The sequence below is a fragment of the Heterodontus francisci genome, chromosome 33 (genome assembly GCF_036365525.1).
Source record: "Heterodontus francisci isolate sHetFra1 chromosome 33, sHetFra1.hap1, whole genome shotgun sequence".
Lineage (NCBI taxonomy): Eukaryota > Metazoa > Chordata > Chondrichthyes > Heterodontiformes > Heterodontidae > Heterodontus > Heterodontus francisci.
In genome coordinates, this window is record NC_090403.1 from 26,355,861 (window position 1) to 26,377,506 (window position 21,646).

General features: G+C 43.4%; 2 protein-coding genes across 2 annotated transcripts; both read right to left on the reverse strand.

Moving 5' to 3' along the window:
* Positions 1-165: 165 nt before the first annotated feature.
* Positions 166-6,104, reverse strand: LOC137347907 (interferon alpha-21-like). The gene is made up of 4 exons (XM_068012953.1): positions 5,973-6,104; positions 5,708-5,797; positions 372-611; positions 166-264 (listed from the first exon to the last, which is right to left on the reverse strand). Exons 1-4 carry the CDS (start codon positions 6,102-6,104, stop codon positions 166-168), a joined length of 561 nt encoding a protein of 186 aa, XP_067869054.1.
* A 9,071-nt stretch (positions 6,105-15,175) lies between these two features.
* Positions 15,176-21,111, reverse strand: LOC137347908 (interferon alpha-B-like). Its single transcript, XM_068012955.1, has 4 exons — positions 20,980-21,111; positions 20,715-20,804; positions 15,382-15,621; positions 15,176-15,274 (listed from the first exon to the last, which is right to left on the reverse strand). Exons 1-4 carry the CDS (start codon positions 21,109-21,111, stop codon positions 15,176-15,178), a joined length of 561 nt encoding a protein of 186 aa, XP_067869056.1.
* Between the last annotated feature and the right edge of the window lie 535 nt (positions 21,112-21,646).

The window sequence follows — 21,646 nt, forward strand, 5'->3', positions numbered from 1 at the left end:
TCGGTCATTTTGCTGCCAATGGCATCATTACAGCAATCCAATTACATTAAAATATTAAATAAAATAAATACTGTTGAATAAAATATATGTAGTTATACATTTAAGGAATTTAAATTAAATATTTATTTTTTCCAGTCTGTACTGAAACATGTCTTTGGAAAGTCTTCAGTTTCTTCTTCTGATTTTTGCTGTTATCACAAGGATCTGTTGTAAACAGGCTCTGGTCTCAGTGCGGATTATTTCCCAGGCACAGTCACTGAATATCTGAAGGAAGGAAATATTCGGGAAAATCCATTAGAGAATCAATAGATTTAAATGGGGTGAAATGAACTACATGCTAGTAATTACACAGAATATACCAATTGTCCCACCTTCTGTTTGAGAAACTTTTCCAGTTTCCTGAAGTATTTGTGAATGGCAGTCTTGATCCTGGGCTTGGACTCTGATCTCAATTTCCAGACACATTCTTCCAGCTCTCCGAGTTGCCGATCGAGGAGAAGACGAAAGTTTTCCACCTTGTCTCGGGGCCATGTGACTGAGCCCAGGTTCATGCTGTAGATCTTGTTGATGTGACGCAGTGTTTGATGGACAATCTGGATGCTGTCCTGGGCCTGTGCACAACAGACACAATTACATTAGAGGGGGTCTTATACCTTTTCGGTTTAAAGTAGTAATGGAAAGGAACAAGGAATAGGTCAACAGTAAATAAGCAACGGGAGGCTTTAATAGTGAAGACATCTTGGGTACAGACTGGGTTCATTCCTATGAAGCAGAAAGTAAGGACATGCAAAAATTCGAGCTCCGTGGATAGAGAGCTCAAATAGATAGTGAAAAGGAAGGCTTCTCATAAATATTAGGCTCATAATAACGTGGGGAACGAAGCTGAATATAAACAGTGCAGAGAAGAACTATCAAAGAAATGAGGGGCAGAGTGCGTAAAAAATGGACTAGCTGCAAACAAAAAAGGGAAGCTACAAATCTTTTACAAGCATGTAAAGGGAAAGAAGGGGTAGTAATTAGTGGCCGGAAAAGCAATTTTCTTCTGGAGCAGGGGGTACAGCTGAGGATCTAAATGATTAATTTGCACGTGTCTTCACTAAATAGGATGGTTCGAATATCACAGTAAAGATGGGTGTTTGGCAGAGGTGGAGGTAGAAGAAAAATTGGATAGGGTGAAAATAGATACAGAGGAGGTCTTTAAAAGATTGGTGGCACTCTGCGTAGGAAAGTCACCCAGTCTGGATAGAATATGTCGCAGGTTGCTGAGGAAAGTAAGTGCTGAAATAATGGAAGTTCTGGCCACAATTTTCCAGTCCTCCTTAGATGTGAGAGTGATGCCAAAGGACTGGAAGTTTTCTGCCTGTTCAAAAAAGAAAGAGGGTAAACTTGACAACCACAGGCCTGTTCGCCCTTCATGGGTGGCGGGAAGTTTGTCGACAGTATTTTTCCAAGGTAAAATGAATTGTCACTTACCAAAATATGACTTAGTAAATGTCAACCAGTAAAAATTTGTTAAGGTAAAATCATGTTGCCCAACTTGATTGAGTTATTCGATCAAGTAGCAGAAAGGATTGCTGAGGGAGGTGTGGTGATTGTTGTGTATGTAGATCTTCAAAATATCTGTATACGGATTTGCTGAATTGATGGTGAAAAAATTCAATAATAGGTTTGAAAGGGAAATTGAGTAAATAGTTGAAGTGGAAAGGTTTGCATGGCTATGGGAAATAGTGAGGGGAGTGGGAATAATTGGATAATTCATTCAAAGAGCCTGCACAAGCATGATGAGCCACATGGCCTCTTCTGTACCATTCAATGATTCTATGACTTAACCTGCCCTGATGGTGCAAACCTCACAGCCAATCACTGTAGCTCAGGAGTGAGATGGTTAGAGGGAGGCAGATTGTTACATTGTGTAAGATGAATGGGTGAGTTTAGATAATTAGAGGAAGTGAGATGATGAGAAGCAAGGTAATTTGACAAGATTCATGGTTAACATAGATGGAGGGTGTGAAGTGGTTAAAAGAATGATTAGGGGACACTGGCGTACTGATAATGTTACTTGAATACTAATTCAGACGCCAGGAAAAAGCTCTGGGAACATGAGTCCAAATCCCACCAGAGTGGCTGGTGGAAATTAAATATAATTATTAAATCTGCGGTTAAAAGCTAGTCTCATTTATGGTTACCATGAAACTAATGGATTGTCATTAAAAACACATCTATTTCATCAATGCCCAATCTACTGCCCTTACCTGGTCTGGCCTATATGTGACTCCAGACCCGACTCTGAAAGGGCCTCGCAAGCCACTCAGTTGTATCAAACCACTGTCGAAAAGTTGAATAAGAATAAAACTGGACAGATTGACCACAGTACCAGAAATGACAATGGCAGACTCTGACCAGTCAACCCTGCAAAATCCTCCTTACTATTATCTGGGGACCTGTGCCAAAATAAAGAGAACTGTCCCACAGATTGCTCAAGTATTGGCCTGGCAGATTCATACTCACTGAATCATACCATTCAACCATTGTCCCAGACTACTCCATCATCATCGCAGAGGGACAAGATACAGCCAGCAGAGTTAGTTGCACAGTAGTAAACAGTCGGGAGGGAGTGTCCTCAACATTGACTCCAGACCCCGTGAATTCTCACACCATCAGGCCAAACATGGGCAAGGAAATCACCTGCTGATTACCACCTAGTGCCTCCCTCAGACAATCAAACTTGCTCTGCTACACAATAAGATCATGGCTGATCCGATTGTGACATTAACTCCACTTTCCTCCCTTAACCAGCACCACCCCCATATCTCGTGACTCCCCTGTAGATCAAAAATCTGTCTAACTCAGCCTTGAATATGTTCGGTGAATCACCCACCACTGCTCTCTGGGGAAGAGAATTCCAAATATTAAAGACCCTCTGAGAGAAGAAAGACCTCCTCGTCTCCATCTTAAAAAGAGACTCCTTATTTTAAAATTGTGCCCCCTTGTCTATCTCACGAAGAAAAACATCCTGTCAGCATCTACGCTGTCAAGCCCCCTCAGAATATTATATGTTTCAATAAGATCACCTCTCATTCTTCTGAACTCCAATGCGTATCGACCCAACCTCCTCAACCTTTCCTCATAAGACAACCCTTTCATCCTAGGAATCAGCCTAGAGAGCTTTTGCTGAACTGCTTCCAATGCATGTATATCCCTCAGATGATGAATCAATACTCCTTCATGTTTAACACCACTTTGAGGAAGCAGTGTGGGTAGTAATGGCACTGAATGTACTCTTGGTGGAGAACCTCAATGCCCATCACCAAGAGTGGCTCAGTAGCAGCACTACTGACCGAGCTGGTCCAGTCCTGATGGATGTAACATCCAGACTGGGCCTGCAGCAAGTGGTGATGATCCAGGAAAAAGGAAAATTTGCCTGACATCGCCCTCACCAAGCGACCTGTTGCAGATGCATCTGTCCATGACAGTATTGGTAGGAGTGAGTACCACATAGTCCTTATGGAGATGATGTCCTATCTTCACTCTGAGGATACTGTCCATTGTGTGCAATGGCACTACCACGGTGCTTATTGGGATACATTCAGGACAGATCTAGCAGCTGAAAACTGGGCATCCATGAAGCACTGTGAGCCATCAGCAGCAGCAGAATTGTATTCAATCAGACTCTGTAACTGCATGGCCTGGCATGTCCCTCACTCTACCATCACCATCAAGCCCGAGGATCAGACCTGGTTCAATGAGGAGTTTAAGAGAGCAAGCCAGGAGCAGCACCAGGGATATCTAAAAATGAGATATCAACCTGGTGAAGCTACCACACAGGACAACATGCATGTTAAACAGCAGAAGCAGCATGCCATAGAGCTAAGAGATCCCACACCAATGGATCAGATCAAAGCTCTGCAGCCCTGCCACATCCAGTTGTGTATGGTGGTGGACAATTAAACAACTGACAGGAGGAAAAGGCTCCACAAACATCCCCAGTGTCAATGCTGGGGGAGCCCAGAACATTAGTGCAAAAGACAAGGCTAAAGTATTTACATCCATCTTGGCCTCCTCGTGAGGTCCCCAGCATCATAGATACAAATCTTCAACCAATTCAATTCACTCCACGTGATATCAAGAAATGGCTGAAGGGACAGGATACAGCAAAGGCTATAGGGCCTGACAACATCCTGGCAGTAGAACTGAAGACTTGTTCTCCAGAATAAGCTGCACCCTTAGCCAAGCTTTTCCAGTACAGCTACAACATTGCGATCTACCCAACAAAGCAGAAAATTGCCCAGGTGTGTCATGTGCACAAAAGACAGTTCAAATCCAATCTGGCCAATTTCCATCCCATCAGTCTGCTCTCGATCATCAGCAAAGTGCTGGAGGGTGTGGTCAACAGTTCTATCAAGTGGCACTTAGACAGCAATAACCTGTTCACTGATGCTCAGTTTGGGTTCCAACAGGTCAATCCAGCTCCAGGCCTCATAACAGCCTTGGTCCAAACATGAACAAAAGGGCTGAATTCAAGTGGTAAGATGAGAGTGACTGACTTGACATCAAGGCAGCATTTGACTGAGTGTTGCATCAAAGAGCCCTAGCAAAATTGAAGTCAATGGGAATCAGGGGGAAAACTCTTCATTGATTGGAGTCATACCGAGAACAAATGAAGATGGTTGTGGTTGTTGACAGCCAAACATCTAAGCCCCAGGACATCGCTGCAGGAGTTTCACAGGTTCGTGTCCCAGACCAAACCATCTTCAGCCGCTTCATCAATTACTTTCCCACCATCAGAAGCTCAGAAGTGGGAATGTTCACTGATGACTTTTTTCAGTACCAACTGAGACTCCTCAGGTACTCAAGCAGTTCATCTCCACCTGCAGCAAGAGCTGAACAACATTCAGGCTTGGGCTGATAAGTGACAAGTAACATTCATGACCACAAGTGCCAAGTAATGACCATCTCCAACAAGAGAGAATCTAACCATCTCCACTTGATATTCAACAACATTACTATCACTGAATATCCCACTATCAACATCCTGAGGGTTATCATTGACCAGAAACTTAACAGGACCAGTCATATAAATACTGTGGCAACAAGAGCAGCTCAGAGGCTGGTAATTCTGCGGGAGTAATTCACCTCCTGACGCCCCAATGCCAGTCCACCACCTACAAGGCACAAGTCAGGAATGTGATGGAATACTCTCCACTTGCCTGGATGAGTGCAGCTCCAACAACACTCAAGATGCTCGACACCATCCAGGACGAAGCAGCCCAATTGATTGACACCAGATCCAACACCTTCAACATTCTCTCCCTCCACCAGCATTGCAGTGTGTAACTTGTACAAGATGCACTGCAGCAAATCACCAAGAATTCTTCGACAGCACTTTCCAAAGCTGCAACCTCTACCACAGCAGCTGCTTGGCAACACTATCACCTGCGTGTTCCCCTCCAAGCTACAAACCATCCTGACTTGGGAGTATATCGCCGTTCCTCCACTGTTAGAATTAAGGAGAAAGTAAGTGCTGTCATTGTGAGTGATGTAGTTAGTGAGTGAATGACTGAGTAGTTCTGCTGTCATTCTCACACCAATGGGCGGAAAACACTGGATTTAAATTTCCTGGTGTTGAAATTACTGATCAGGTTGATGATCTTACTCATACTCTCAATAAAACTCCAGTTCGAATAAAATAAACCCAGTGTTCACTCACCTCGAATCCCTTCGAAAGTTTCATCAGGTTCAAGGGCTTGGTTTTCAGCGAGAGCCTCTGTTTTACACACTGTCGAGGAAAGGGACCGCCCTGAGAGGAGATAACAATCACTGTTACAATCAGCCCCAGAAACTGAAATACTACAGAATCACTGACTATTAATTAGCAAAATTATAAACTGCAAACTATTTCTCCTGATATGGCTTTTCACAACAAACAAACCCTGTGTGGTCCGGTTATGGTTCTGAATGTGTTTTAAACTCACCATTTCATTCAGTTTGCTCAGAGTCTCTGTGTTGAGAACTTGTTGTAACTGCAACCTCTCACAGCCCAGACTCAGGGTCCCGGGCAACAAGACCAACACCATCCAAAATCTCCAAACACTGGGGAAAGCCATCCCAAGCGACCCAGAGTAAAACACTGATCTGAAGGATGAGTAACCGACGGCTTCGATGTTCAGCGCCAAAACGCTTCTTGTTCACTGACTGAAACTGTGAAAGTGGAAATGCAGCCGATTCTGATCCAGGAGCGACCGTCTGTGTTGCTGAATGGTGTGAGAGTGCGGCTGGATTCTGCTGGGATCTCTCACTGACACTGCCATGCTGTCGGATTTAATGTGTGGCATTACATTCGAAAAGTGAAAATATTCTGCAGGATTTTTGGAGTTTGTGCTATTTCTTTTTGATGTAAGGAATCGAAAATCTGGAGACTCCAGAGCCAGCGACTGGAAAATCCCCGGTAGAAAAACATTGAACCAGCTCTCGATTCCAGTTCAATGTTGTGTGGGTTCAGATCACCGGGGCATGAAGGGAGAGTCTGCATTGGGGGGAGTGTGAACATGTATTGGGGCTGTATTTTATAATCGGGTTTAGAGAGACACTGACAGCGGTAATCCGGTGCCGCGGCTTTTAATGCTGACATTCGGCTCCAGAAAGAGCGATTCCCTTTTAAATCCACTCTCTCCCCGGTGTGCTCACATCGCGCTTTTCCTGTTCACACTTCGCAGGTTGGACATTGCAGAGACCCCGGGTCACAGCCCAGGGTCACCGCTTGATGCCGAATGTCTCCGCTCGGATTCACCTGTCGGAGAATCTGCTCATTCAGTGGAAGAAGTTTGTCATTTCTGGGCTCTTTTCTGCGGTCATTTTCAGAGTTTGTTTGAAAGAAAATTTAATCTGCTTCGACTCTGAGTCCCAAAGTGATCCCGCTCCCTTTTCTTTCATCATTTCTTTCTTGTATCCCTCCCGGGAAAGTGTCCGTGTCAGTTTCTCTGTGGAAATGAACCTTGTGTCAATTACATCGAAAGTGAAAGTGTCTCAGGGAAAGTGACGAGTTTTGTCATTTCCGAAAGGGAGGAGAGTTTGTAAACAGAGCGGGTCACACTGAGAGGGCTGAGGGGGAGCTGCAACAGGGTTTGGGATATCCGGGATATCCCCGATTCCAAAGGGAATGTCACAAAATCAATCTCATCTGAAACTGTGATCAAAAACTTCCGTCCGGGTGGATGTGGGACTGAGATCCCACGAGCACCAGCTTTAGCCGGGAGAAAAACTGCAATTTAGAATAATGCTGATGGTAACAGGATAATGGTGAATAAAACTGTAGGAATTGTAAATAGTTTCGAATGGAGGCGGAAGGAGGGTTAGGGAATTTAAGGAGGAATGTTTAAAACACTGGTGGGTAACATAAAAGGAAGTAGCAAGGACTCTTAGCAGCGCGTCCATTATAATCTTACTCTGTACCTTTATCATTCTGCATAATTGGACTTCCTAATGTCAACATCTTGTCACCCCATTGGGGTAGAGATTCCGCTTTGTAGGAATTCATGGGGAGAGCAAATAGATGGGTTTATCCCCAATTTTGCCTCATTGCGCTCCGAACGAAATTGGATGTTTTGAGATTTTGTTCTCGAGTTTCCGCTCAAATTCGTTTGCCAATCCCCAAACGCAAAATCTGCCATGAACCAACAAATCGGTCAGGGATTTCAAATGTATTTTTAATAAAACTGCCTTAAACTGTTCGATTAGATATTTAAGAGTGGAAACAGTTGCAGTTTGATTCATACAGCAGAAAATGGATTTATCACAAAAAGTAAGCATTTTAAATGACACTATCAATCCTGCAGCTGTGAGATTTTAAATGACTGAAATTAAGAACAAAGAACAAAGAAAATTACAGCACAGGAACAGGCCCTTCGGCCCTCCAAGCCTACGCCGATCCAAATCCTCTCTCTAAACCTGTCGCCTATTTTCTAAGGGTCTGTATCTCTTTACTTCCTGCCCATTCATGTATCTGTCTAGATACATCTTAAAAGACGCTATCATGCCCGCGTCTACCACCTCCGCTGGCAAAGCGTTCCATGCACCCACCACCCTCTGCGTATAGAAATTTCCACGCATATCCCCCCTAAACTTTTCCCCTTTCACTTTGAACTCGTGTCCCCTTGTAATTGAATACCCCACTCTGGGAAAAAGCTTCTTGCTATCCACTCTGTCTATACCTCTCATGATTTTGTACACCTCAATCAGGTCCCCCCTCAACCTCTGCCTTTCTAATGAAAATAATCCTAATCTGCTCAACCTCTCTTCATAGCTAGCGCCCTCCAAACCAGGCAACATCCTGGTGAATCTCCTCTGCACCCTCTCCAAAGCATCCACATCCTTTTGGTAATGTGGCGACCAAAATTGGCATTTTAAAATATATAGGCCCATTTGTTAGTTATATTTGGGTGCAATAGTCATTTTCTTCGTAAAGTAAACTTGCCGAATCTTGTCCTTATTGCCCAAATGAAGCACTTTAAGATTTGGATCCTCCGGAGAGGCCTGCAATTACAATGGTGATTAATTTATCCTGGCAATAAAGCCACTATTTTGGCACAAACTGCTTCCAGTGCAATTTTTTTTCTAAACTAGCGGTGAGAGTGGAAACTCAATTTGCCCTGGACGTAATTTGCAGGTAACAGCGGTCAATCTTTCACAGTTATTTCACTGACTTTGGGTGAGTTGCACTGAGCAAACCAGGACAAATAGTCATGTGGTAGTACAGAACTTGAGAACTGCTAAAAATAGAGACATATTGTGGAAGCTTTTGTTCTTGCACTCATCAGGCCAACAGGCAAGAATAACCAATGTCAGGGGAAACAACAACTTATTCTGTATGAGAACAGAGTGCTGATTGGTTGGCAAGTGAAATCTGATTGGTAGAGGCTTTGACATGGAGCATGCACCAGTTTATGGTGACTGACAGTTAACTGTCAAGCTTTGTTTGAAATTTAAACCAGGCAGCTTGACTCTGGCTGGTCAAGGCATTTCTCTGAGGAATGAACCAGCAAATGGCTGAAACAGCGGCAATGTGTGTACATGTTCATTCTGTGTGCACCGAACAGAACCCTGCGTAATAAGATATGTAGCTTCCAGAACACACAAATGCGCCACACTGTGAGCCCGACTGACAATCTTCAGTTAGTTGTCAGTGTAATTCTTAGCACACTGCGGATTATTTAGCAAATGTTGTCCAATTGCAGAATCACATCTAATGTTGGACATTGTGTTCTGAGCTTTGCAACCTAGGGCTGGTTGGTTACGTCCTGTACGTTGCCTGCTGCAAACAGTGGAAGGGACAATTCACCAGTCTTTGGGATATGCAGCCTAAATACTTAGCATCACACTGGCATTGAAATTCATACATCACACAACTCACTTGTGTGATAGGCAGGATGATGTTTGCCTTGACAGCAGCATCAGGTTAGTGGTGAACACCATGCGTGTTGCTACTGCATAGCGAACTTTACCTGTTGATCAATGTTTTGGGATACATTACCTCCAGGGTAATTTGAGGTAGACTGGGCATTTCTCAGGGCCACAAATAATGGCCTTACGCACGTTTCTATGTTTCCGTGATTTCCAGTGAGAAATGATCTGATCAGGGTCACCAATGTCACACAGGATTTCATTGATTCACCCTATTTCAGCATCAAGCTTGCATGGTGAGCAAATGGCTCGGGCCCTATTTACGAGGTTGACCACAAAGTCAATCTTATAGCGCGTGGAACTGTAGGAATCCCAATACTTGTATTGAACAATGAAGTATAAGATGTTGTTTTCCCTTACATTGGTTATTCCTGCGTGTTGTCCTGATGAGTGCAAAATGAAAAGCTTCGACAACATATCTCTATTTTAAGCAATTCTCAAAAACTAGGACAAGCGAGCGGAAAGTCCTCTTTGCTTTTTGTTAATTCTAAATTCCTATCCACCATTTATTTTGAGACTTGCATTATAAAATTGATGGTCTGAGTGCATAAAACAAGGCACTTCAGATGAAAAGAGGTAGAAATTATGATGTCACTTCGTGGGTGGGAGACAAAGGAATGAATAGAGGGTCGATGGAATGTTCGGGATGCAAAGCGGCAATAAACTGAACCATTTGGTCGCTGCGTAAAAGATAATGGGAGATTGACTAACAATTTAGGTGAAGCTGTTTGTCAGCATTTATCATTGTAAATTGCTATGTTAGCATTTGAAATCCAATTTTGACATGGCAACTGCCAAACTGCCATGATATAATTGCAGCCTTTGGTCATAAGGTTGCTCTTTCCATATCTTTCTATTATTCGCTTGGAGAGAATAGTGCGAACTAATGGGAGGATTTGCAGGATGATTAACAGTCTGACAAATGGCGTCTTGAGCATTCCTTCCATGGCCATAAACATACCAATTGACAGATTGATCAGTCCAAGACAACAGGAGAGTATTATAGGCTCTCATAAACCATGCGGAGTATGGGGAATCCACTGGATACATGTGCACACGTGGATGTCAACCCAGAATTCAGAACCAGAATTTGGACCCTCCATTGAGACACTCTGGGACATCCCATCCTCTGACCCGAGGCAGTAATCAAAATACTAAGCCAAAGGTTCACTCCAGGCCCTGGCGTGATCCTGTGGAATAAGTCTCTGAAGTTTTCCAACATGCATAGAAAAAATGTATATTGATGAATTGACTGTGGACAAACCCAGGGGAAATGTATTCATAAGAAATGAGAGGATAGTCAGTGAAGGGCTGTGTGCACTTGTGGATGAATGAAGACTTGTGTTTGAACAAATGGTAGAAATATTGAGATGAATACACAAAAGCAAGGATGAAGTGCATATCAGTGGACCAAAGGGAAGGGAGGATAAAAACAAGTAAGTGTGAATGACAGTAGAAAATACACCAGGTCCAGATCATATGCAATCTAAGAAACTATGAAATAAGGTCAATGAGAGAAAGAACAAATCATAATTTTCCAATCAACTTCAGAAACAAGTATTGTGCCAAAGGATTGCAGGGTGGCAAGATATTAGACTTAATTCAACTGTATGTAACTCTATGGAGTTCATAGTATGGGGTGAAATAATTGAGAAGTCGGAGAAGCATGAGGGACAGTCAACACGAATCTGTAAATAATACTTGTGCTTGCAGAATACCGTTTAAGTTTTCAATAAGCTCACATACAAATCGACAGAAATGCAATCAGTGTTAAAGATATAGATTTTCAGAAGGTGTAAGACACTCCCACTTTTCACTCATTCTCACTCATCACACCCATTGATTGATTTCCCCGTCTGTACTCTGTGTCAGATACTCCAGTCATCTCCTGCCGCCACCCATTCCTTTTCTCCGTCCATTTCCAATTGATGGCTTTATTTTGCCCTTTCCTGTTTAACAGGAACTGGTGGTCTGAGGTGTATTTGTTTTAATGCAAGAAGTGTAGTAGGTAAGGCAGATGAACTTAGGGCTTGGATTAGTACCTGGGAGTATGATGTTATTGCTATTACTGAGACTTGGTTAAGGGAAGGGCATGATTGGCAACTAAATATCCCAGGATACCGATGCTTCAGGCGGGATAGAGAGGGAGGTAAAAGGGGTGGAGGAGTTGCATTACTGGTCAAAGAGGATATCACAGCTGTGCTGAAGGAAGGCACTAAGGAGGACTCGAGCTATGAGGCAATATGGGCAGAACTCAGAAATAGGAAGGGTGCGGTAACAATGTTGGGGCTGTACTATAGGCCTCCCAACAGCGAGCGTGAGATAGAGGTCCAAATATGTAAACAGATTATGGAAAGCTGCAGGAGCAACAGGATGGTGGTGATAGGAGATTTTAGTTTTCCCAACATTGACTGGGATTCACTTAATGTTAGAGGTCTAGATGGAGCAGAATTTGTAAGGAGCATCCAGGAGGGTTTTCTAGAGCAGTATGTAAATAGTCCAACTCGGGAAGGGGCCATACTGGACCTGGTGTTGGGAAATGAGCCGGGCCAGGTGGTTGACGTTTCAGTAGGGGACTACTTTGGGAATAGTGATCACAATTCCGTAAGTTTTAGAATACTCATGGACAAAGACGAGAGTGGTCCTAAAGGAAGAGTGCTAAACTGGGGGAAGGCCAACTATACCAAAATTCGGCAGGAGCTGGGGAATGTAGATTGGGAGCAGCTGTTTGAAGGTAAATCCACTTTTGATATGTGGGAGGCTTTTAAAGAGAGGTTGATTAGCGTGCAGGAGAGACATGTTTCTGTGAAAATGAGGGGTAGAAATGGCAAGATTAGGGAACCATGGATGACAGGTGAAATTGTGAGACTAGCAAAGAGGAAAAAGGAAGCACACATAAGGTCTAGGCGGCTGAAGAAAGACGAAGCTTTGAAAGAATATCGGGATTGTAGGACCAATCTGAAACGAGGAATTAAGAAGGCTAAAAGGGGTCATGAAATATCTTTCGCAAACAGGGTTAAGGAAAATCCCAAAGCCTTTTATTCATATATAAGGAGCAAGAGGGTAACTAGAGAAAGAATTGGCCCACTCAAGGACAAAGGAGGAAAGTTATGCGTGGAGTCAGAGAAAACGGGTGAGATTCTAAACGAGTACCTTGCATCGGTATTCACTGAGGAGAGGGACATGACGGATGTTGAGGTTAGGGACAGATGTTTGATTACTCTAGGTCAAGTCGGCATAAGGAGGGAGGAAGTGTTGGGTATTCTAAAAGGCATTAAGCTGGACAAGTCCCCAGGTCCGGATGGGATCTATCCCAGGTTACTGTGGGAAGCGAGAGAGGAAATAGTTGGGGCCTTAACAGATATCTTTGCAACCTCCTTAAACACGGGTGAGGTCCCGGAGGACTGGAGAATTTCTAATGTTGACCCCTTGCTTAAGAAGGGTAGCAGGGAAAGTCCAGGTAATTATAGACTGGTGAGCCTGACGTCAGTGGTAGGGAAGCTGCTGGAGAAGATACTGAGGGATAGGATCTATTCCCATCTGGAAGAAAATGGGCTTATCAGTGATAGGCAACATGGTTTTGTGCAGGGAAGGTCATGTCTTACCAACTTAATAGAATTCTTTGAGGAAGTGACAAAGTTGATTGATGATGGAAGGGCTGTAGATGTCATATACATGGACTTCAGTAAGGCGTTTGATAAGGTTCCCCATGGTAGGCTGATGGAGAAAGTGAAGGCGCATGGGGTCCAAGGTGTACTAGCTAGATGGATAAAGAACTGGCTGGGCAACAGGAGACAGAGAGTAGCAGTGGAAGGGAGTTTCTCAAATTGGAGACGTGTGACCAGTGGTGTTCCACAGGGATCTGTGCTGGGACCACTGTTGTTTGTGATATACATAAATGATTTGGAGGAAAGTATAGGTGGTCTGATTAGCAAGTTTGCAGACGACACTAAGATTGGTGGAGTAGCAGATACTGAAGGGGACTGTCAGAGAATACAGCAGAATATAGATAGATTGGAGAGTTGGGCATAGAAATGGCAGATGGAGTTCAATCAGGGCAAATGCGAGGTGTTGCATTTTGGAAGATCCAATTCAAGAGTGAACTATACAGTAAATGGAAAAGTCCTGGGGAAAATTGATGTACAGAGAGATTTGGGTGTTCAGGTTCATTGTTCCCTGAAGGTGGCAACGCAGGTCAATAGAGTGGTCAAGAAGGCATACGGCATGCTTTCCTTCATCGGACGGGGTATTGAGTGCAAGAGTTGGCAGGTCATGTTACAGTTGTATAGGACTTTGGTTCGGCCACATTTGGAATACTGCGTGCAGTTCTGGTCGCCACATTACCAAAAGGATGTGGATGCTTTGGAGAGGGTGCAGAGGAGGTTCACCAGGATGTTGCCTGGTATGGAGGGCGCTAGCTATGAAGAGAGGTTGAGTAGATTAGGATTATTTTCATTAGAAAGACGGAGGTTGAGGGGGGACCTGATTGAGGTGTACAAAATCATGAGAGGTATAGGCAGGGTGGATAGCAAGAAGCTTTTTCCCAGAGTGGGGGATTCAATTACAAGGGGACACGAGTTCAAAGTGAAAGGGGAAAAGTTTAGGGGGGATATCTGTGGAAACTTCTTTACGCAGAGGGTGGTGGGTGCATGGAACGCATTACCAGCGGAGGTGGTAGACGCGGGCACGATAGCGTCTTTTAAGATGTATCGAGACAGATACATGAATGGGCAGGAAGTAAAGAGATACAGACCCTTAGAAAATAGGCGACAGATTTAGATAGAGGATCTGGATCGGCGTATTCTTGGAGGGCCGAAGGGCCTGTTCCTGTGCTGTACTTCTCTTTGTTCTTTGTTCTTCTAACACCTAAGGCTTAATCCTCTCTCATTTGGAGTGCGGATATGAAGTTGAGAAAAGAGTGGAAAATCAGGTAAATTGGGTTTGAAATGGATTGACAGCTTTGAGCAGTGAGGGAAAATCAGACAGCAGAGAGAGGAGACTTGAGCAGAGATTGTATCAGTAACAGACAGCAAGGAGAAAAATCCAGAGCATTTATAGTGAGTATGGAAAACTGATCAACACAAATGAGAAATAGATATTATTCTTGTAAATGTGAATTTTTGAAAACAATTTATTTACACCAACATATATTCATTCAGTATAAAAGATTTCCAGTTTACAAAAACATTGTCTATCCCACAACTCTTAATAAATATCAATAAGTTAATTTTTAAACTCACTTTACACATTGTATAACACTGTAACATTTCATTATGTGAACAAATCACAACAATAAATATCAATGAATTAGGATGAATTGAGATGGATTGTAGTTTGGGCTCTTTGGAGAGCAGAATTGTAAAGGTCAGTGTGACTCAGGGTTCATTGATCTGCAAGCCTACACCCTTGAAAGCCCAATAGGGCATTCAAAACCAGACTCCCCACAATGAGCCCTTTAGCATTTCATCACAGGAAGTTATCACAGTAATAAATATAAATAAATTAAAATAAATAATTAAATATGAAACAATATTAAGCCAGTCATTCTTCTCTATCGGTCATTTTGCTGCCAATGGCATCATTACAGCAATCCAATTACATTAAAATATTAAATAAAATAAATATTGTTGAATAAAATATATGTAGTTATACATTTAAGGCATTTAAAATAAATATTTATTTTTTCCAGTCTGTACTGAAACATGTCTTTGGAAAGTCTTCAGTTTCTTCTTCTGATTTTTGCTGTTATAACAAGGATCTGTTGTAAACAGGCTCTGGTCTCAGTGCGGATTATTTCCCAGGCACAGTCACTGAATATCTGAAGGAAGGAAATATTCGGGAAAATCCATTAGAGAATCAATAGATTTAAATGGGGTGAAATGAACTCCATGCTAGTAATTACACAGAAAATACCAATTGTCCCACCTTCTGTTTGAGAAACTTTTCCAGTTTCCTGAAGTATTTGTGAATGGCAGTCTTGCTCCTGGGCTTGGACTCTGATCTCAATTTCCAGACACATTCTTCCAGCTCTCCGAGTTGCCGATCGAGGAGAAGACGAAAGTTTTCCACCTTGTCTCGGGGCCATGTAACTGAGCCCAGGTTCATGCTGTAGATCTTGTTGATGTGACGCAGGGTTTGATGGACAATCTGGATGCTGTCCTGGGCCTGTGCACAACAGACACAATGACATTAGAGGGGGTCTTATACCTTTTCGGTTTAAAGTAGTTATGGAAAGGAACAAGGAATAGGTCAACAGTAAATAAGCAACGGGAGGCTTTAATAGTGAAGACATCTTGGGTACAGACTGGGTTCATTCCTATGAAGCAGTAAGTAAGGACATGCAAAAATTCGAGCTCCGTGGATAGAGAGCTTAAATAGATAGTGAAAAGGAAGGCTTCTCATAAATATTAGGCTCATAATAACGTGGGGAACGAAGCTGAATATAGACAGTACAGAGGAGAACTATCAAAGAAATGAGGGGCAGAGTGCATAAAAAATGGACTAGCTGCAAACAAAAAAGGGAAGCTACAAATCTTTTACAAGCATGTAAAGGGAAAGAAGGGTTAGTAATTAGTGGCCGGAAAAGCAATTTTCTTCTGGAGCAGGGGGTACAGCTGAGGATCTAAATGATTAATTTGCACGTGTCTTCACTAAATAGGATGGTTCGAATATCACAGTAAAGATGGGTGTTTGGCAGAGGTGGAGGTAGAAGAAAAATTGGATAGGGTGAAAATAGATACAGAGGAGGTAGTTAAAAGATTGATAGCACTCTAAGTAGGAAAGTCACCCGGTCTGGATAGAATATGTCTCAGGTTGCTGAGGAAAGTAAGTGCTGAAATAATGGAAGTTCTGGCCACAATTTTCCAGTCCTCCTCAGATGTGAGAGTGATGCCAAAGGACTGGAAGTTTTCTTCCTGTTCAAAAAAGAAAGAGGGTAAACTTGACAACCACAGGCCTGTTCGCCCTTCATGGGTGGCGGGAAGTTTGTCGACACTATTTTTCCAAGGTAAAAGGAATTGTCACTTACCAAAATATGACTTAGTAAATGTCAACCAGTAAAAATTTGTTAAGGTAAAATCATGTTGCCTAACTTGATTGAGTTATTCGATCAAGTAGCAGAAAGGATTGCTGAGGGAGGTGTGGTGATTGTTGTGTATGTAGATCTTCAAAATATCTGTATACGGTTTTGCTGAATTGATGGTGAAAAAATTCAATAATAGGTTTGAAAGGGAAATTGAGTAAATAGTTGAAGAGGAAAGGTTTGCATGGCTATGGGAAATAGTGAGGGGAGTGGGAATAATTGGATAATTCATTCAAAGAGCCTGCACAAGCATGATGAGCCACATGGCCTCTTCTGTACCATTCAATGATTCTATGACGTAACCTGCCCTGATGGTGCAAACCACACAGCCAATCACTGTAGCTCAGGAGTGAGATGGTTAGAGGGAGGCAGATTGTTACATTGTGTAAGATGAATGGGTGAGTTTAAATAATTAGAGGAACTGAGATGATGAGAAGCAAAGTAATTTGACAAGATTCATGGTTAACATAGATGGAGGTTGTGAAATGGTTAAAAGAATGATTAGGGGACACTGGCGTACTGATAATGTTACTTGAATACTAATTCAGACGCCAGGAAAAAGCTCTGGGAACATGAGTCCAAATCCCACCAGAGTGGCTGGTGGAAATTAAATTTAATTATTAAATCTGCGGTTAAAAGCGAGTCTCATTTATGGTTACCATGAAACTATTGGATTGTCAATAAAAACACATCTATTTCATCATTGCCAAATCTACTGTCCTTACCTGGTCTGGCCTACATGTGACTCCAGACCTGACTCTGAAAGGGCCTAGCAAGCCATTCAGTTGTATCAAACCACTGTAGAAAAGTTGAATAAGAATAAAACTTGACAGATTGACCACAGCACCAGAAATGACAATGTCAGACTCTGACCAGTCAACCCTACAAAATCCTCCTTACTATTTATCTGGGGACCTGTGCCAAAATAAAGAGAACTGTCCCACAGACTGCACAAGTTTGCCTGGCAGATTCATACTCACTGAATCATACCATACAGCTATTGTCCCAGACTACTCCGTCATCATCGCAATGGGACAAGATATACCCACCAGAAGTAGTTGCACAGTATTAAACAGTGGGGAGGGAGTGTGCTCAACATTGACTCCAGACCCCATGAATTCTTACACCATCAGGCCAAACATGGGCAAGGAAATCACCTGCTGATTACCACCTAAAACCTCCCTCAGACGATCAAACTTGCTCTGCCACACAATAAGATCATGGCTGATCCGATTGTGACATTAACTCCACTTTCCTCCCTTAACCAGCACCACCCCCATATCTCTTGTCTCCCCAGTAGATCAAAAATCTGTCTAACTCAGCCTTGAATATGTTCGGTGAATCAACCACCACTGCTCTCTGGGGAAGAGAATTCCAAATATTAAAGACCCTCTGAGAGAAGAAAGACCTCCTCGTTTCCATCTTAAAAAGAGACTCCTTATTTTACAATTGTGCCCCCTTGTCTATCTCATGAAGAAAAACATCCTGTCAGCATCTACGCTGTCAAGCCCCCTCAGAATATTATATGTTTCAATGAGATCACCTCTCATTCTTCTAATCTCCAATGAGTATAGCCCCAACCTCATCAACCTTTCCTCATAAGACAACCCTTTCATCCTAGGAATCAGCCCAGAGAGCTTTTGCTGAACTGCTTCCAATGCATGTATATCCCTCAGATGATGAATCAGTACTCCTTCATGTTTGACACCACTTTGAGGAAGCAGTGTGGGTCGTAATGGCACTGAATGTACTCTTGGTGGAGAACCTCAATGCCCATCACCAAGAGTGGCTCAGTAGCAGCACTACTGACCGAGCTGGTCCAGTCCTGATAGATGTAACATCCAGACTGGGCCTGCAGCAAGTGGTGATGATCCAGGAAAAAGGAAATTTGCCTGACATCGCCCTCACCAAGCGACCTGTTGCAGATGCATCTGTCCATGACAGTATTGGGAGGAGTGAGTACCACATAGTCCTTATGGAGATGATGTCCTATCTTCACTCTGAGGATACTGTCCATTGTGTGCAATGGCACTACCACGGTGCTAAATGGGATACATTCAGGACAGATCTAGCAGCTGAAAACTGGGCATCCATGAGGCACTGTGAGCCATCAGCAGCAGCAGAATTGTATTCAATCACACTCTGTAACTGCATGGCCTGGCATATCCCTCACTCGACCATCACCATCAAGCCAGAGGATCAGACCTGGTTCAATGAGGAGTTTAAGAGAGCAAGCCAGGAGCAGCACCAGGGATATCTAAAAATGAGATATCAACCTGGTGAAGCTACCACACAGGACAACATGCATGTTAAACAGCAGAAGCAGCATGCCATAGAGCTAAGAGATCCCACACCAATGGATCAGATCAAAGCTCTGCAGCCCTGCCACATCCAGTTGTGTATGGTGGTGGACAATTAAACAACTGACAGGAGGAAAAGGCTCCACAAACATCCCCAGTGTCAATGCTGAGGGAGCCCAGAACATTAGTGCAAAAGACAAGGCTAAAGTATTTGCATCCATCTTGGCCTCCTCGTGAGGTCCCCAGCATCATAGATGCAAATCTTCAACCAATTCAATTCACTCCACGTGATATCAAGAAATGGCTGAAGGGACAGGATACAGCAAAGGCTATAGGGCCTGACAACATCCTGGCAGTAGAATTGAAGACTTGTTCTCCAGAATAAGCTGCACCCTTAGCCAAGCTTTTCCAGTACAGCTATAACATTGCGATCTACCAACAAAGCAGAAAATTGCCCAGGTGTGTCATGTGCACAAAAGACAGTTCAAATCCGATCTGGCCAATTTCCATCCCATCAGTCTGCTCTCGATCATCAGCAAAGTGCTGGAGGGTGTGGTCAACAGTTCTATCAAGTGGCACTTACACAGCAATAACCTGTTCACTGATGCACAGTTTGGGTTCCAACAGGGCTATCCAGCTCCAGGCCTCATAATAGCCTTTGTCCAGACATGGACAAAAGGGCTGAATTCAAGTGGTAAGATGAGAGTGACTGACTTGACATCAAGGCAGCATTTGACTGAGTGTGGAATCAAAGAGCCCTAGCAAAATTGAAGTCAATGTGAATCAGGGGGTAAACTCTTCATTGATTGGAGTCATACCTAGAACAAATGAAGATGATTGTGGTTGTTGACAGCCAAACATCTAAGCCCCAGGACATCGCTGCAGGAGTTTCACAGGTTAATGTCCCAGACCTAACCATCTTCAGCCGCTTCATCAATGACCTTCCCACCATCAGAAGCTCAGAAGTGGGAATGTTCACTGATGACGTTATTCAGTACCAACCGTGACTCCTCAGGTACTCAAGCAGTTCATCTCCACCTGCAGCAAGAGCTGAACAACATTCAGGCTTCGGCTGATAAGTGACAAGTAACATTCATGACCACAAGTGCCAAGCAATGACCATCTCCAACAAGAGAGAATCTAACCATCTCCACTTGATATTCAACAACATTACCATCACTGAATATCCCACTATCAACATCCTGAGGGTTATCATTGACCAGAAACTTAACAGGACCAGTCATATAAATACTGTGGCAACAAGAGCAGCTCAGAGGCTGGTAATTCTGCGGGAGTAATTCACCTCCTGACTCCCCAATGCCAGTCCACCACCTACAAGGCACAAGTCAGGAATGTGATGGAATACTCTCCACTTGCCTGGATGAGTGCAGCTCCAACAACACTCAAGATGCTCGACACCATCCAGGACAAAGCAGCCCAATTGATTGACACCTGATCCAACACCTTCAACATTCTCTCCCTCCACCAGCATTGCAGTGTGTAACTTGTACAAGATGCACTGCAGCAAATCACCAAGAATTCTTCGACAGCACTTTCCAAAGCTGCAACCTCTACCACAGCAGCTGCTTGGCAACACTATCACCTGCGTGTTCCCCTCCAAGCTACAAACCATCCTGACTTGGGAGTATATCGCCGTTCCTCCACTGTTAGAATTAAGGAGAAAGTAAGTGCTGTCATTGTGAGTGATATAGTTAGTGAGTGAATGACTGAGTAGTTCTGCTGTCCTTCTCACACCAATGGGCGGAAAACACTGGATTTAAATTTCCTGGTGTTGAAATTTCGGATCAGGTTGATGATCTTACTCATACTCTCAATAAAACTCCAGTTCGAATAAAATAAACCCAGTGTTCACTCACCTCGAATCCCTTCGAAAGTTTCATCAGGTTCAAGGGCTTAGTTTTCAGCGAGAGCCTCTGTTTTACACAGTGTCGAGGAAAGGGACCGCCCTGAGAGGAGATAACAATCACTGTTACAATCAGCCCCAGAAACTGAAATACTACAGAATCACTGACTATTAATTAGCAAAATTATAAACTGCAAACTATTTCTCCAAATATGGCTTTTCACAACAAACAAACCCTGTGTGGTCCGGTTATGGTTCTGAATGTGTTTTAAACTCACCATTTCATTCAGTTTGCTCAGAGTCTCTGTGTTGAGAACTTGTTGTAACTGCAACCTCTCACAGCCCAGACTCAGGGTCCCGGGCAACAAGACCAACACCATCCAAAATCTCCAAACACTGGGCAAAGCCATCCCAAGCGACCCAGAGTAAAACACTGATCTGAAGGATGAGTAACCGACGGCTTCGATGTTCAGCGCCAAAACGCTTCTTGTTCACTGACTTAAACTGTGAAAGTGGAAATGCAGCCGATTCTGATCCAGGAGCGACCGTCTGTGTTGCTGAATGGTGTGAGAGTGCGGCTGGATTCTGCTGGGAACTCTCACTGGCACTGCCATGCTGTCGGATTTAATGTGTGGCATTACATTCGAAAAGTGAAAATATTCTGCAGGATTTTTGGAGTTTGTGCTATTTCTTTCTGATGTAAGGAATCGAAAAGCTGGAGAGTCCAGAGGCAGCAACTGGAAAATCCCCGGTAGAAAAACATTGAACCAGCTCTCGATTCCAGTTCAACGTTGGGTGGGTTCAGATCACCGGGGCATGAAGGGAGAGTCTGTATTGGGGGGAGTGTGAACATGTATTGGGGCTGTATTTTATAATCCGGGTTTAGAGAGACACTGACAGCGGTAATCCGGTGCCGCGGCTTTTAATGCTGACATTCGGCTCCAG